Consider the following 17,442-nt stretch of genomic DNA (forward strand, 5'->3'; position numbering starts at 1 on the left):
GGAAACAGACAAAAAGCGGCAAAAGCCCCATGAATTTAAAGCTTTGATAACCATTTTTAACACGCTCTTAATAACATGTAATAGCGTAGACTTGTGAACACGCTTTTTCCGTGTATTAGTGATGGATTACAGCTAGACTAACAGAGGCTTTTGGGGTTAACAAATAAGATTTGTCAACGGAAGGCTAGAAACATTTAATCATTGGGGCGGTCAGGAAATATTAACAATATTATTAAGAGGAACGTGCAGGAGAACACACAGTAAAATGTATGTTCATTTCGAAAATTCAAATAGCTACGGAATACTGAATGGATTATGTAATATTTACAACACAAATCCGCAAACTCCACTTTTTGTTTTCACGTGTTTTTTTTTTTTTTTAATTTTCTTGTTGTTTTTTATTTATTTTTCCTCGTTGGAAATGACTCTATAGGTCAAAACTATCATAATTCTCTACAAGTTTCCGGTAAATTTATCGAAAAGATGAAATCAGTATACGCCGAAACGGGAAAAAGACCTAAAATCAACATCCGAAAAGACTGTTATCTTTAGCAAACATTTCGAGAGGTCGTAGGCCGATATGCAACCTTGTGGATACTTGAAATTCTTTGGCGGGTTCGATCATGGCCGAGGAACAACCCACTGACTGGTTTCAAATATGATTTCAGATTTCATAAACAATGAGCAATTCCTGAAAATGTATGTTATAAATCTCAAAAGACCTTTCATCCTTTCCCACTTTGGTTCGTGTTCGTGTAAATCAGGATCAAGGATTCACCTCACGAAACTCTAATTACCTTCAACGGATTAACTTAAGTTGCGTTAAGTCTCCACAAGGAAAACGTTACCGACTTTGCAAAAAAAAAAAAAGATTAACCGTCTTTCCTTCTCTCTTACTTAACCTAGTTAACACTTCCGATAACTTAAAAACCACATAGGGCCCTCAATCTCCTTACAACACTGGTTACGTAATTTTTCAAATTTCATTAGAATCTTGTTACCTTGGTCAAGCGAAAAAGTGACCTCTGTTTGTAAATCGCATTGGAAAAATACTTTTGTCTCGTCATAAGAACATTAGGATTGTATTGCTTAAAAGTTGCACGCGACAAAAGAATTCTAAAATTTCTGGGACTGTGCTTTATTATGAGATGCTGATTTAATAAACTCAGCGCGGAGTAACACGCCCCCTCTCACATAAGTAATCAGCCCGTTTTGGATTTCCCTATGAGCGGGCTTTTTGTACCCACATGTTGTCAGCAGTTTCGGATTACCATATAGGAATAGTTCCTTTCCCAAAACTATTTCTGCGGTTTTTAATCTACATCAAAATGACCGACACCATTAACAACATTAAGAAGCTTACTTGACAACAAATGTCGCAGTCAGGGGAAATAGAAGTATACGCAAACAGCCGTTTAAGAAAAGAAAACATCTATTCGCCTCTTATCTTGAAATCTAACCCTAAATGAGCCTTCCTTTCACCACTGAGCAATTTTTGAATGGAATTAAACGAAACGTATTCTATCAGAGGTAGATCCAAGCAGAGGGGCGTCGTCCATTGTTTAATTTCAGTTTTTGTAGAAGTAGGAAAGGCGACGAGCCTTAAGGAATCCTTTAAAAGGGACCTGATCTAATGAAGAGTGCAATCCACGTTACACGTCCGCACGTGCTGAACTCTGGCCTTATATGGGAAGGGAATGCTCCTAATACTGCGCTATACCTCATCAGTTTGCTTGACAGTGAACAGTTTGCCTGCTTATGTTTGGGTAAATCTGCACCTGGTTCACCAAAGCGCTTGGTGCATACAGCATGATGATCAAGGTTGAATAGATTTCCCTGCCCTCGCATAAGCTTTCGCATTCCGTCACTGATACCTGTTAGATTCGCAAGACTGAAGCACTTTAACACTCCAATGACCACCCGTCGGATTTACCCAATAAGCCCGTGCTTTCCGGTCACTAAACGAAATAAAATGGTGCATACTTATGAAATTACCTAACTAGTGGGATAACTTTCAGCTGAGAATCGTCAGTTCGTGAATTATGAAAAAATCAAATGCTGGCACAATGAGAGATAAACCGACAAAACTTACGGCTGCCCGGGAGAAGCGTTGGGGGAACTTCAACGAGATAGGGAAAGTTGCGTTCTATTCATAACAAAACAAGATGTCTCATTATCTTCTTTAAAAAGCAAGTAGCTTTCTACAATCCAATCAGTTACACATGTCCGGAAAGTCTTTCACAGATTTAAGATGTATGGGAACGTGACGATTCCACAATTGAAAGAAGAGATTTTGAATGGAGAGCGCACGAACGCAAGTCAAAGGTTAACAATTTCTGTCGAGGTCAGGCCGGAGAACACTTAACGCAACCTCTCCACCAGGGGAGGGGGATGGGGAACGGTTTTCGCTTCGAGTTAGAGTTTAACCCAATTACCTGAATAACCTTGCATTTCAACTTAGTCCAATTTTTCAAATAATCGGTCAGATATAATGCTCTGTCAAACAAGCGGTGAACCGATCATAAGGCTGCCTGCCACGCGCAAATAGCCGCAAAACACAAAACAAGAGAACGACGTTAATTTCAGTCAAATTTACCAATTTATTTACAATAAAAAATTTAGAACTCTTGAAATAAGTTAATATGATTGTAATATTTACAAGCCATAAAATTATTGTCTCGAAATTACAAGAAAGTTCCACTTATCTTTCTTTTACAGATACAAATCTTATTGCTTAGTGTTTTTTTTAACAGGAAAGGGGAGTTACTTAAATAAAATTAACTCATTCTGCAAGTTATCGGGCGTCTCTGTCGGCGATGCTTCATTCAAAGTCGTCTGTTTCGTACCTAAAAACAGCAAACAACACTGTGATGATCAAACTTACTAACTCTCTACACCATACTATCAGTATGCGTACCCTCCAAACTATTTTCCAGGCATTTCCAAAGGTGCTGACAAGGAGACTTTTATTCAAAATCTAAAGCTTTTCAGTTGGTGATCATTTCCTTTATTCTTGTGTCCTTAATGTTTCATTCAGGGGTGATATTGTACAGAGAGATTAGGTGCTAGTCACTTGAAAGGGTGAAAGTGTTAGAGACACATTTCCCTCGGACCAACTCGCAAAGAGAATTTGAAACAATAGCTTTGTGTAGGACAGACAAACCGGAGAACCTAGAGAAAAACCTCGGGGGGGGGGGGAAAGAGGGCGCGAGTGCTCTAACCTACTGCGTCACTCCTACGCTCCTATAAATTTCTATACTACAGGTTGCACACATAGATCTGGGGATTAAGTATCTCAAGCAAAAACTGAAAGAAATGCGACAAATAGAAGTTTGCGACGCAAGTTTCCCCCCTGCTACAGAGGGTGGACCCTAACTCAAACTCCATCCCGGCTGGAATCTCCATCTTAAGGATCACAGGGGCAGATTGGGGGCAGTCATTCGCGCAGAAAGCATGATGACCCACTGCAGGACAGGGTATGGTGTCTTTCCTCAACGGGAAGTGTAATTTTACGCGAGTCCGTCTAAATCATCAAGGCCAGAACTTGTTCTTTCATTTCACTTATAAAACACCAAAACTTCTCTAGTGACTGTCTAGAAATAGTTTCTTCTAGTAAAAATCACCTCGCCCAAGGTGACTAGAGTATTATATGACACAAAACGTATTAGGGCGCGTGCATCTCTCTAATCTCATATGGGGACAATTAAACTAATATACTGTGAGCACATTACCATGGTCTGTCGTCCTGTTGATATCCATCAAACGAATAGGGTAACGTTTCATTTCCAAGGTTTTCCTATTTCGAGAGTAAAAAAGGTATTGATCAGTTATATTGACGCAAAAAAGACCTTGGTTTTGACAAAACTCATCAAGAAGATTTGAACAACGACTTAACACGAGACACGACCGTGCAACTTCCACCGACAACAGACAAGAACATTTCTCCCTTCAAACACATGTCCCCTTTAAAGCATGTTTGAGAGAGTCCTAAAGTTTAAAACCACCTTCCTCAAACCTATCCAGTCTTTTAAACTAACAGCTTCTGAGCACGCTAGTAAAAGCTACTATGAAAGCTTATGTTGCCACACTAATTGAAAAAGTGAGAGTCGGCCTTAAAAATATGCGACGGTTTGCTCAGGCAGCAGCTACAAAATAAAATATAACGATACCAACAAAGAGGATTTAAAGCTCTCAAATGGTGCCATAACCTACCGGGACAGATTGGACAGGTTGTTGAATAACTACAGACGGAATAGAAACATGCTCCACACTTTTCATGACTCCGTTCCTAGACAAAGGACTTCGACTCACTCGACCATACCCACTCGTACCAGTACCACGCAAAGGAATCCTGCCTGTCCGCGCCGGCGGTTTAGGCGGTTCGCGGGATTTCTCATAAGACATGTCTGTCTTCATATTAGATACACTGAACTCATTCGGTGATTCATTCCACGAAACAGTTTTCGTCTCTGCGCTCCCAACCTCGGAGGATTGTCTATGCAAAATTTGCCTTGAATTCGTTAAATTCTTGCTGTGCTCTTTCGATCGACTCGACAGGGGGTACCCCCTTCGAGACCGTAGTCCGTTGTTACGCTCTCCATTACGTTCAGCATCACTGTCCGAGCTTGTAACTGTGCTCTCAGAACTAAACGAAGGAGATTTACGTCTATTTGGGAGTGATCGTAACCTTGAAGGTGTGTCCACTCTAACTGTTTCACTTGTAGATTTTTTCTCGTCTTGAACAGCTCTTATTTGTACGTCACTCTTTTCTTTCGCAGTATATGTGCCAGAGTTTGGTCGGCTTCCAGATGTCGAGTCTGTCCGAGCAGGAGAATGGGATCGAGATGACGACGGGGAATAATAATTGTCGGTTGGTAGGACTTGTAGACTAGAACCTTCGGAATGAATGATTTTTAAGGTTGAATGTAAAGTGTTTTACTCAAACTCGAACTTCAAACGAATGGACGACAACTAATTGCACATATGCCAGGGAAATAAAACATGTGTTCAACACACCTTTACAAAGAACTGAGGAGGAATTAGTTAGGAAATTCAAAGGTTTACATGTGTGAGCTATTGCTTGGCACATGGAAAATACCTTTTATGCTCGGCTGCTCCAAAGACAAGCCACCAACTCTGTCAGGTGTCAATTTGGTCACGATCAGCGATGATTCCTCCACCTTTTGAGCATGTTTCGACACAACAAGTCTGCGAGTGTTAGCCGCGATTTGTTTCCTACAATAAGAGATAATTATATACATATCTAAGGTAAAATGTAAATAAATAAATACATCAAAAACCATCTATCTCCCACCATGCAAACCCCGCCGAAAGTTTAGACTACTTAGCAATATGGATGTTTAGTTAGGATTACACATATAACGCCTGAGGAGCTTTTTGTAATTTGTCGTTGTTGCACATGTTGATGTGGTGTTGCTCGAAAACAAGTATCTTTCATCATTGTTCACACAAAAAAAAAAATAGCGCAGCTTTGTTGACGAGATTTGTTTGGTCTTAGAAGACTTCTAAGAGAGTTTGTAATGAAAAAAGTAGTATCGTTAAACCATAAGAAAAATCTTCGTTTTATATACTCGAGGTTTCGAAGATATCATTGAGCATATTTTGTTCATAGAGGAGTCTCGAACGAAACTAAAAGCTTTAATCTCCTGCAATCACTCCGCTCTCAAACCTACTCACGCTGGCTCAAGTTTTCTCTCTTCTAAAACACTTACGCCATTACATACTGCATGGCCGAGGTATCTGTCACTGTCTCGGACCTAGACGTTGGTGAAGAGACACCCGAACCTCTGGAGTCTATGCTTCCCCTTGCACTCGTTTTTCTAAGATTTTTTAACTCTTCAAACTGACGAGCGCTCTTCACTTTAGCCTCTTTGTTCATGACTGTCGCACCATCAGTACTACGCTTTTGCTGCTGATGCCATTGTTCAGGGCTTTGATCTGATCCGTTGACGTGATAGCGATATGCAGTTCTAAGTGGCACAAGAAAGAAACCGTATGAAATAAAGTTAAAAGCAGACAGTCTGTTATTCCCTTCTTAAAGCAATCTCTTTACTTAACTAAACAAAAGAACGGGGTAGGTTTCCAAAAATCTGTAGTGTTGCGGAAGTGAGGGGTATTTCAACTGAGTTAATACTGTAAATTGGTAACCGTAAAGAGTTCCTAAAGCTGCCGTTTCGAGCGTTAGTCCTTCGTCAGAGCGAACGAACGGCCCCTCCCCCCACCCCACTCCCCCCAAGTCGACGAATACCTTTGCATCTGATCGGTTGAGAAGGTGGCGCAAGTTTTCTCGACGTATGGCAGAGCGAAGTGAATTATGTATTGAACCGAGTTGTGATCCCAGATTACTTTCAACACTCCTCTGAACACTGACAGTTACATCAAGACGAGATACCAGTTCATTACAGTCCACCGTCACCTGGTTCGAGAGGAGGTGACTTAAATGTACTGTCAGCTATTTGTGCGGCGGAGGGTTTTTCATCCTCGTTGGGTCTTGTTAGGTCTTCTTTTGTTCTAATTGACTGCAGTGATCCGTTCTGTTTTGGTTTGAGAGCACTCCAAGCTCCGCGTGGTGGCTTTGTCCCCGTCGATGCTTGTAAAGGAAATGTGTGAGCACTGGTTTCTACCGTTATTTCGGGTAGTATGAAGTCTATCAAAAAAAAAAACAAATGGATTGGGTACTATATTTGATTTGCTCACCTGTCATGCCCAAATCCCTTAGGACTTTCTCCATCTGGTGTACCATTAGTCCGACTTCTCTCACTGTGTGGGCTATCTTGTGATTTAGCAGCCATCTCATCGTCCATTGGTTTCGTAGCTCCAGTGCTACTTGTATCGCTCTGAAAGAAAAAAAAACACAACAAGAAGAAATTAAAAGATAGGATTCATCTTAAGACTGAAACTCAAACTAGAACAGGGCTCATACAGGCGAGCGCAACCTTAAGAGAGTTCTCACCTAAACACACCCTTTACAGGCCGCATTAATTTTGTATCATTGGTGATAAAAGACGCACACCGTTGTAGGTTTCCTAATGTTGTTTTAAAAGCGTGGTATTTTAGATATTCACAATGGGTTCTTTCCAGTAAATACCAAATAGAAACATGATTCTAGTAACACTCAGTCGCTACCTTTTGTCGAATCTCTTTCTGATGAGATACTCTTACCAGACTATACCGTAACGTATACAATAAAAAATAAAATTGCCAGGTGGGCCCTATAACGGAGAACATATTAAATGGGACGATATAGGGCTTATTTAGGGCCAATGCTATAATCAGTAAATAGCATCGGCCTCGAAGAAGCTCTCTGATACAGTGCCAGCCTTTTAATTTACTTGATTTAAATTATTTCTTTATGTGAGAAATTTTACCGAAAAAAATATTTATCGTACCTGATCTCCTCCTACAGCCTCTGGTCTGTCAGGCATACCAGATCTTGCACGACTTTCAAGAACCTGTTGGCATAACAACCGCACTGTTGAAACTCTCAACTCAAGAACATGAAACTCGACCATAATTTACCAAAAAGCGATGACTTACTTCCAGCCTCTTTTTGAGGTCTTTGTTCTCCTCTTTGCAATCTTTGAGTTCTTTGTGTAACTTCGCCACCCTTTGGGAAAGTAACCAACACGATTCTTCCATTACCAAGTAACGGGCACAACCGGTCTGACCGGCTGCGTAAGCGTAATCAGCAGGAGAGCGCCCATCTTTATCGGCAGTGGTGACATCAATATTGTGATCCACAAGGGTCTGAAGACAAGTCATGTGACCCTCCCTAGCAGCGACGTGGGCAAGTGTGACACCGGATGAATCAGCCACATCTGCAAGGAAAACGTGTTCAAGCTAATAGGTCAGAAATTCAAATTATATTTCATCGTAAAAGATAATGTCAAAGAATAAAGGGAGAAAGCTGGTGGCATGCAAGGGAACGGAAGGGGAGGGAGGGGTTCTTGGGCGAGTTCACCCGTTGTCCAGCCCCTCACCTATCAACCACCCCCATAACTGAAATGTTTCCTCTCCCCAATCTTCCCCCGATTTGACAATCTAAGATGGCGGCCACACACTTAGCAAAGGTCGGCAGAAATTTTGAGAGTTAGACTGGCGTGAAAACGCCTTCAATGTAAGCTGAAGAGGTTAGAGTTGCACTCTATAGATTTTGGTTAATATAGATTGCAATACATGCAAACTCCCACAAGTCAGAGGACACTTTGAGAGGTGAGACTGAAATGCAAAAAAAAATACGCACCTCTCATCTATCGCATATTGAAACAAAATGACAATATCTCCTTGATTTCCTTATTTGATTGCTATAGTCAAATTCCGAAGCATTTAAAATTTCTCGTAGAAAAACATCCAGAGGCAAAGAGGATAGAAGATAGATGATAGAAAATTATACCCTCATTAATGAGGCTAAGAAAAGCCACCTGTTAAGTAAACATATTTATAGACAAATTCAATTATCAGATATTATCAGAAAAAAAAACGCCTTTTACCAAGCTCTAAATATTTGCCACTTATGTAAGACAACAGGTACTTCAGACACTCATCCTGTCCACTTTGAATTGTCTGTTGGATCAGTGCTAATCTGCCAGGATTATTAGACATTTCATCAGCAGAGGATGTGTTTTCCAGCAACCACTGTGCACATTGAACACTTCCATGCTAAAAAAAAAAAAAGGAGAGAAGAGTATAATAAATAAGTAAATGGCTTAATAAAAAAAACAAAAATAAAAATATCTTTCAATTTCAAGATAAAGTTGTTGAGCCTGCACAGACAAGACTGAAGGGAATTCTTCCTTACAATGTCAGTTAAGCTTTTGACCCCCTACAAGTGACCAGCATCTAAATTCTCCCAACAATATCACCCTTGAATCAAACATTAAGGTCAAAGAATAAAGAAAATGATCCCCAACTGAAGCAAATCCTGATTGTTGAACAAATTCTCACTGTCGCAACCTTAAGAAATGTATAGAGAACAGTATGGAGAATATTCATATTGATGTTTGGATGCAAAGGGTTAAGAGTGAAGAGAAGAAAGAAAAATATCAAGTAAGGGATATTGTTGAATTAAGAGGCAAATTCTCAGAGCTTAAATTATGAGAACTGAACAAGAGGGTGTGGAGAATTGACATTTGCATCTTGAACATTTTTAAGGGGTAAAGGTAATGTGTTCACTTGAGCAACAGTAAAATGAGTGTGAACAGGGCACAAGGCACACATGTAAGTGTCTACGTTAGTGGAAATGTGAAAATGAAGTACAAAATTGTGTTTTACCCATCATTTCAGGCCACCTGACCATTAAACCCCCTTGGAGTGAGAAATTTGTCCTCACAATGTCACCCCTGAATCAAACACTAAGATCACAAGGATGTGAGACATTATCACTGACTAAAGACACTCATGACTGTGACAGTCAAGTTCTCCTCATAAGCACCTAGGGATATGCTTGGAGAACAGTATGGAGAATATGCATATTGATGTTAGGGTATTTATATTCTTGGGTGGAAAGGGGCACTTTGAGATTAAAACACCTTGCTGTAAAATACAACACAGTTACCACAAAGACAAAGATCATAGCTGCACCTTTGAGACAGAGATCCAGTGTACTAACAATAACACTTTGGTGTCTCTCTTTCCACACCTTATTGAGGTACAATTATTCTGGTGGTATAGAGCTAGGTTAAGCATGATGCAAATGATAAGGAGAATTCATTAAAAAATCAATAGTTTCTTTAGATGATGATCATTTCCTTTATTCTCATGACCTTCAAGTGTGTAAGGGGCTATAACTGTAAGGAGAAATTGGATAGTCAAAACTTAGATGTCAAATAGTTAAGTTCACTAATTCTGAACTTAGCTGCTGCTTTAATTTTCATTCCATGTCAGAAACAGAACAAACATGTGTAATGTTAAGAGTGAAACTGTGATGTCAGTTATCATGATGATTTAAGTAACATAGAACTCAAACCTTCAATGCTATAGCCAGAGGTGTGTGGTAATCTTGGTTTGTAATATTCCTCACACAGTCATTTGGAAGCTCTCCTACAAGCCACTGAAGGCAAGCAATATTACCAGCCTGTGCTGCTTTGTGTACAGCTGTGTTTGCACATGAATCTGTAACTTTGATTACTATTTCACTAGTTCCTCCAAGCTTGCTATAAGCCTCTTGCTGTTGGATAAAACAGTGGAAGACAGTCAAGTATATTATCACAGCTTCGTCCTCTATAAACAGAATATGATATTAAAAAAAGTTCAACTTGACCTCCCTTGGTTTAAACTACTAGTACAACTATCGCATTCTATCATTCAGTGGAAGTACCAATCAAACTAAGAGGTATTCAATTTAACCTTGCATTTGTTTTAATTTCCAAAAAATCATAAAGTGATCAGCTATGTTGAATGCCATAAATCAGAAAAATCAAAATCAAAGGACAACAGGTTTATCTTACCATGCCTCTCAAATCCCCAGCTTGTGCGGCTTCAAGGAGATGTTCTTTCCATTCATCTGTGTTGAACACACCATATTTACCCCAATTATTCACCTTTGAAATAGATGCTTGCACTTTAGAAATTCTAGCAGATCTAAGTAACTGTTCTCTCAGCTGAGAAGGGGAACTACTGTTAACTACATCAGTGCCATTGACAACAGTATCTTTAGTTGCTGTGCCCCCAGGTTGATATGCCTTGGATGCTGAACTCTGATTGGCTGAAAAAGCATGGGATGGCTGGTTATGATTCCTTGTGGTGGCATTGTTTTCCTCTCGAGCTAACTCAGCATGAATGTTAAGTAGTGATGCTGTGCTGGCAACTGAATTGTAGTCATCAAAATCATATTCCTCCAAATCACATTCCTCCACCTACCAATAAAAATATAAGATGCTGATTAGTACAAGGACAATTAGAAAAAAAAAAGGTGAGCTCTTTACTTGAGCCAAGCAGCCCATCCAGCCATTTCCTTAGCATGGAGGGACTAAGACTAAGTTACCCCCTGATAATTTGTCAGCACCCATTTATACTCTTAGGTGGAGAGAGGTAGTGTGATTGTAAAGTGTTTTGCCCAAAAACACAACACAACTGACTTGGTCAGGTCTCAACCCTGAACCCCTCAGCCCTGGACTTGCCAAAAATAGGCCAGCACTAAAGGGTGATTCACAAAGTTAATCATACAGATTGTTCACAACTCTGAGATTAATGCTTTTTGGTTTGGATTGTCCAAGGGATGTTTTTTTGTTTGCTGTGATCACATGTTGTTATCATCTCGCTTACCTGCAATTCTTCAGGACTGCCATTAAGTACTTTTAGACATTCATCTAAATACTGTTCATCTTTTTCAAAGCTTCGTGGTTCATCAACAGAACTTCCCTCCTCTAGGATATTTGTAAGGATCAGATCTCTTTGTTTTCCAGGTCTGGAGAGAAATCAGAGTTATTAATCTTAAAGGTTCTCTTAGAATTGTGAATCAATGCTGCTTTTTGATATTTAGTTTTATTTACAGTTACCAGTACCATAAGTTTTGAAATTCATATTGGGAAAACTGTTTTTAACTTTCAAATATACCATGTTTTCTAGCTGAGCTTTCAATGCAATTGTTAGAAATACAAATGCTAACAGTTTTCCGTTTTCATTTCAGGTAAGGTGGTTAAAGAGACCGATAAGTATACAATTTTCTGATCTAAAATGAAAGACTCCTCATAACTCCAAAAACAACTGTACAGATCACAGTTGAGAGAATATGTATCTTAATATTGGCACTTGATACTATTCACAATTTATCAGTAATCATTATGAATAAATTTATTGATCAAAAGCTCTGAAAAACAGATTTGACGCAAACTTACCTGTGAATTGTTGCTTCAGTTGTGTGCAAGTCTGGTCCATTGCTGTGATTTTTCAGGCTAATGGCTTTTTTCACTTTGTTTAATTTGAACATCAGTCAGAGTAAGCATCCGCTGGTTCATTCATGCCAGACCAGCTCCTTAGATAAACCAGCTTGGCAACTAAAATGTTTTTAAAGTTTTCAGTGACTTGATCATCTTGGGAACTTCACATGTTTGAGAAATTTCAACCTTGAAACAGAATAACAGGCAAACAGAATGATTTTAAGATCAATAGAAGTCTAGAAAGTTCATTGTTGAGCTAACATCTAACTAATGTAATTTGAATTTGCTGGTGCTCTAAATAGCCATCATTGCCATCATTACGAAGTGCTTCAAGTACAGGATACAAATTCAATACTAGTCCAAGTATATTATACCAATAATATGTAATTTTCTTTCTGTACTTCCAATTTTATATTACTACAGTAATAAAATCTTGCCTTAAACTTCAAACTTCTAATAACCATCCCAGCCCCTTTCCCATAAGCCCCATGCTTTTCCCTTTTCCCCTAGAAAAACCCCAATGTAGTTATTATATACTGATATTTGTGCAGGGTAGCACCTAAGGACAGGTTATGCACGTATTTGGAAGCCTGTGCCAGTTTCCGCTATAAATATCAAAGGTTTTCCAATGCAAGAAATGTACCCTACTCAGGGTATTCATAACATTTGGGTATCAGTGAAAGAGAAAAGTAGAAAATTTCAGTTTTGTCCTCAGAAGGTTTTTAACATGCCCTAACTCATCTTAATACACTGGAATTTAATAATTCCCATTTAACAAAGGATTATTTGAGTACATGTATTTATAGTATTTACTTTCAATTGTCTGTGAGTGTGGGTTCTTATCAACTTTTCATATCAACATGTTGGGTTGTGATTATCTTTTGTTTGTGATTATTTCATTATGATTTCATTTTTGCTGTTATATTCTGGCAGTTTTGCTGGTGATTTTTTAGAGAAAAGCTAGAAATTTTAGTAAGAGCTCATGGGCAATACACTTTCCTCTCAGAATACCTCTCTCCAACCACTAGTGCTGCCTAAGTCTTACCGAGACATTATGATAGAGAAGCGGGGAAAGAGTGTACTGGATTGAATAAGCTCCTTATCTAAAGGGATTGGCACATCCTCAGTAATCTTGTTATTCTATGGAAACCGGGATCAACGCCGGCCTTTCCGCATGCAACCAGCAGTTTACGTTCACAATCCACAACAGCATGTAAAATAATCGTAAACAATTAAACATTTTCGGTTTCAAAAATGAATCTTTGTGAAATATCAGAGACAGCTAATTTGTATCGAAGATGACTACACAACTTTAAGAAAATGTCGAACGATGGCTGGCTTGCTTCAATTCATCATTGCTGACACGAAACGAAACGATAATTTACAATGTAAACAAAATCGGCGGGGGTTGATCAAATAAGGCTGATGGCTAGGCATAAAGCGCTCAAAACATTTTAACATTTTGAGACAAACGCAATTAAAATAATTAAGAAAGCGATAGATTTATAACTTGATTTAGAATTATAGCTCGAATATGCGATAAAACCGATATACATGACCTTGGTTTAGATATCGAAAAGGGAAGTCGAATGTTTTTGTAATATAGATTTGATATTTGACTTTTCATGACAATTCGACCTCTACAATCAGATACGATTTGCATGCTCTTTACGATGATCTGTTAGCGAGAAAGAAACAAAATCGAATTGTTCAAGATATAAAGAATGAGTCGGTGAACAATTAGGTCCATTTAGTGGACTAAGCAGATTATAATTTGACGTTTGAAAATAGAAACGGATATGGTCGAGGTAGACAGATTTGTCACTGGTCACGTCACAGCGGATTTCGATGTGTTCTGTTCGATGTCATATTGGTTCTCAAACTCACGCATTCACGTAGTTTTGCAATGCCAAAATGAAATTTTCAGTCAGTATTTAGTTCGTACTCGTGACTAGTCTACCCTCTCGGGACACAACTGTCAAGATAAAATGTGGTTTCAATAAATATTTGCACAGCTAGAGCTCGTCACAGGATTGTGTACACTAAATATCAGCGATTTTCATCCGCGTTCAATATTTACAGAGTGGTTATCTCGACATCATTTCCACGTCTTTATCAAATATATTTAAAATGCACTTACCTTTAAGTACATAAATGGCGATATGAAGAGCTTCCATCTAGTCAAAACACGACGAAAAGTGTACTAAAATGGCCGACGGCGTGAAAAGATTCAATAAAGCGCTTAACGAGCGCACGCACTAAAGTAAAGAGAATTTCGTTATGCATCACGAATGCACACATTTAAGCCCCTTTTTAAGTCTATACTTCACATATGATTGAAAATCACCTTCAAATGAAGAACAAAATCAGTATTTTGTTGAACAAAAAACAATCTTCATCAGAATAAGATCGTTTTGAAAGAACTTTTACAGTTTTTTTTACACCTTGAAAGGATCTGTGTTAATTTCTCAATACCAAACAGTTAGATGCAAAACCGCAACCCTTGATAAATTGTTTCGAACGTAGTTGGCATGCGGTTTACAATTTACGGTTTTAATTAACAGCAAAAAATTAGATGGTGGAAAAAGAAATAGAAAGATATATATACGTCCTTAGCGGGCTTGGCTAATTATCAAATAATATTGCGACGCAAAATATAGAGTTGTTGGTTCATAATGTCTGAGGTTGTACAAAAACCACACGGTCCAAAGACTACAAATAAGATTTTTAAAATTCTAGAGCACTCCAGCCCTATGTGGGAAGGAATAAAGAATATTTGTTTCTCACTTACGAGATTTTCCTAATGGTTGAAATTTATGGATGGTGCAATTAACGTTTCTGACGCTTTTAACTAAGCGATTAGAGGTGATAACTTTCCATGCTGACAGTGTATTAGCAGTCACTCTTGAGGGCAACGTTATTGGTTCTTTGATGGTAAGAAAGAAAAGAAACCTTTTCCTTTTCATGTTGTGTTTGCTCCTTTCGATTTCATTGCAAAAGATCAAACATCATAAAATTTGCTTCAAAATGGGGCTTATGATAACGTGCGTGGCTTGCAGTTTCGTGTGCGCCCTTAGTTTTCTGCATATAAATCGCCGAAGCTGTGGTCCCCAACCCCTCGTGGCTCCGCCGCTCTTCCGTTTGGTTCAAAAGTAGACAATTGAATTAATTAATCAAGTAACTGCATGATGACCGTACAAAATTCGAAATTTTTGTCGAGGGGAAGAAGAGCCCATTAGAAACTTGATGCTCAAGAATTAACCTTGTTAGGCAGGGGTTTGGGGCTAATTGGAGTGATCACAGGTATATCGCAAAAGACCTAAGAAACAAAACGCTTACTTAGTTCCTCGAGAAATAGGCAAAGAGCACATATGTACGTAGCAGGTTTATGTTTTCATCAAAGGAGCTACTGAATGAACAAAAAAATGAAATTGGGATCGATCAACCAGGTGTTATTAAATGCTTTCTTGTGCTTGGTCAACTATGAAAAAAGCGAATGATTAAAGGGGTAAGTTTCTAAAGAAACTGTGGTGCTGCGTCGGTGGGAGAGTAAAACAAGATAATTTAGTATTATCAACCGGTTTATATCGTAAATTGGCCACCGTAGAGAGTTAAAAAAGCTGACGTTTCGAGCGTTAATTAGCCCTTCGTCACAGCGATATGAAAAAAGCAGCGGCCTAAATTCTACATAAATTCCGTGTGCTTCCCCGTCGGTGCTTAGATACAACTTGAATGATGAGATGAAGATGACCAACTGGCCATGTATGGTTTACAAGATGGTTGTAAACAGGAAAACCTCGGAGAAGTGAACCGTTGTAGCTTTCACACATTAGCTAAGTAGTTGGTTAGAAGAACTGAACTGGACGGATTAGGCTGGCGATCGATCTTTATCGATCTTTGATAATTACATTTCCTCTTCGTTCATGTTTTGCCTTTTATTTCCCAACAACTTTAATTTCATCAACAGTGATCTACTCTGGGACATTCAGACACAGGTAAAATCTACTCATTTAATTATTGATCAATCTGAAGAAACCCTCATGAATCTTATGTGGGACATAGCTCTGTGCCTGAATTCGTATCATGATACGACTATTTCAGTTTGCGCTCATTTCAACTTCTCCTGATTATGTAATAAAGTTACCTTTTATCGCGTGTGGTCCCCACTGCAAATCTATTGTAAAATGTACCCAATCATCTCGGTAGGTTCTACTCTAAAACTGCTCAATCTTAGGATACAGCAATCCAACTTAAGAGACAATTTTTGTCTAACTGTTAACCAAATATGAATTGGAAAACGCGTGTAGTGGATTCTTGCAATAAGCTTCTCAATTTCCTGTCTCAGCGCAACATAGATAAGGCAAGACATCTCTCATGGGTAGCTAATTAAATTTTTCAATTGGCTGTAATTAGAGAAGTCTCGAATTTAATGTAAAAATGATATCAAAATTATATAAAGGTGTTTGTTCCTAGGATGACAGTACACACGAACATAACATAAACGTGAAGAAGTTGCATCACTTTTGGGAGTTCAAAGCACGCATTTCTCAAAAAGTAAAGACTTCTTCACGGCAGGGGCCACACAAGGTTTCTAGATCGGCATTGGCCATTCTTGATACAGACTCAAAAGGAAACGCCAAATGAAAAGCAGATGGTACATTTCATACTGAATAGAGTCTGGACCTCACTTATTATAATTTGAATCTGTGTTTACTCACTCAACTTGTCGTGCTAAGTTGCACCATGACAAGGCTTTATCAAAGTGAGCTATGTTTGAGAAGTCAACGAATCATTGATGAATTGAAGACGTTCATGGGTTGGCTGTTATTTGATATTCTCTTGTTTAAATAATGTGGCGGGATGTCGCTCCGGTGAATGCTTTTTTCAAAAATAAAGGACACAATTTGAAGTCTGCTAATATTCCATAGAATAATTCCGCACGCTTGACCTTCGCCGTGATGGGTGGCATTACCGATTATATGCCCAGTCAAAATTGGGTAATATCACGGGTGATATGCCTTAAGGGATATACCTAAATTTTCAAATCTTGCGTCCAATAAGATAAACAATTTATTGAAAGGTGATGTGAGAGCAATTTGCCATTATTACAGAAGAAGGACCGGGATGGCACGTTTATCAAGTTTTACCAGAGAACACACATCCCCTTCAGATAGAGGACGGTCTTCACAGAGGGCTGTTCGAAAATGCTCTGCCCTGCGCGCTGCAAAAATGTTTGAGGGATTGTTACACACAATTGCCTCTATTTGGCGCAAAAAAATTTGCATTATTTGATCCACGAGGCACATAGAATTCGTAACGTCCATGGAAACATATTTAAGCATATCCTCGCGCCAAATGGGAGCTATTGTTAGTCTATCTTTCACCCAGTCGCCATGCGCCACGCGCCACGAGGGTCTGGATGCGCTCGCGATCCTCTCCTAAGCTGGACACCGAGCCCTATGAGACAATAATGCAACACATCCTTCAATGATAAATGTCCTCGTTTAATAAACTAATATAATCAACACAGACCTAATGTGGTATA

At 38.9% G+C, this 17,442-nt stretch overlaps 2 protein-coding genes across 3 annotated transcripts in view; both read right to left on the minus strand.

The window, feature by feature from the left end:
* Positions 1-2,580: 2,580 nt before the first annotated feature.
* LOC113670740 (uncharacterized) lies at positions 2,581-16,245 on the minus strand. Of its 2 annotated transcripts, none has more exons than XM_027186925.2 (14): positions 16,042-16,245; positions 11,856-12,083; positions 11,284-11,425; positions 10,467-10,874; positions 9,986-10,186; positions 8,511-8,679; positions 7,558-7,838; positions 7,410-7,472; positions 6,718-6,857; positions 5,733-5,990; positions 5,099-5,235; positions 4,213-4,895; positions 3,732-3,796; positions 2,581-2,846 (listed from the first exon to the last, which is right to left on the minus strand). In XM_027186925.2, exons 2-14 carry the CDS (start codon positions 11,945-11,947, stop codon positions 2,822-2,824), a joined length of 2,664 nt encoding a protein of 887 aa, XP_027042726.2. In that variant the 5' UTR covers positions 11,948-12,083; positions 16,042-16,245; the 3' UTR covers positions 2,581-2,821. The 2 variants fall into 2 exon arrangements, with proteins under 2 accessions (XP_027042726.2, XP_027042725.2); XM_027186924.2 differs by lacking the exon at positions 16,042-16,245 and adding an exon at positions 14,038-14,387.
* A 1,135-nt stretch (positions 16,246-17,380) lies between these two features.
* LOC113670720 (uncharacterized) overlaps positions 17,381-17,442 on the minus strand; it is a 6,623-nt gene continuing 6,561 nt past the window's right edge. Inside the window, exon 2 of the mRNA XM_027186895.2 lies at positions 17,381-17,442. This exon is cut by the window's right edge and continues 1,134 nt beyond it. The gene's annotated coding sequence lies outside the window, so the exon portion shown is untranslated.

This window comes from Pocillopora damicornis, chromosome 2 (assembly GCF_964200805.1).
Source record: "Pocillopora damicornis chromosome 2, jaPocDami1.2, whole genome shotgun sequence".
NCBI classification, from domain to species: Eukaryota; Metazoa; Cnidaria; class Anthozoa; order Scleractinia; family Pocilloporidae; genus Pocillopora; species Pocillopora damicornis.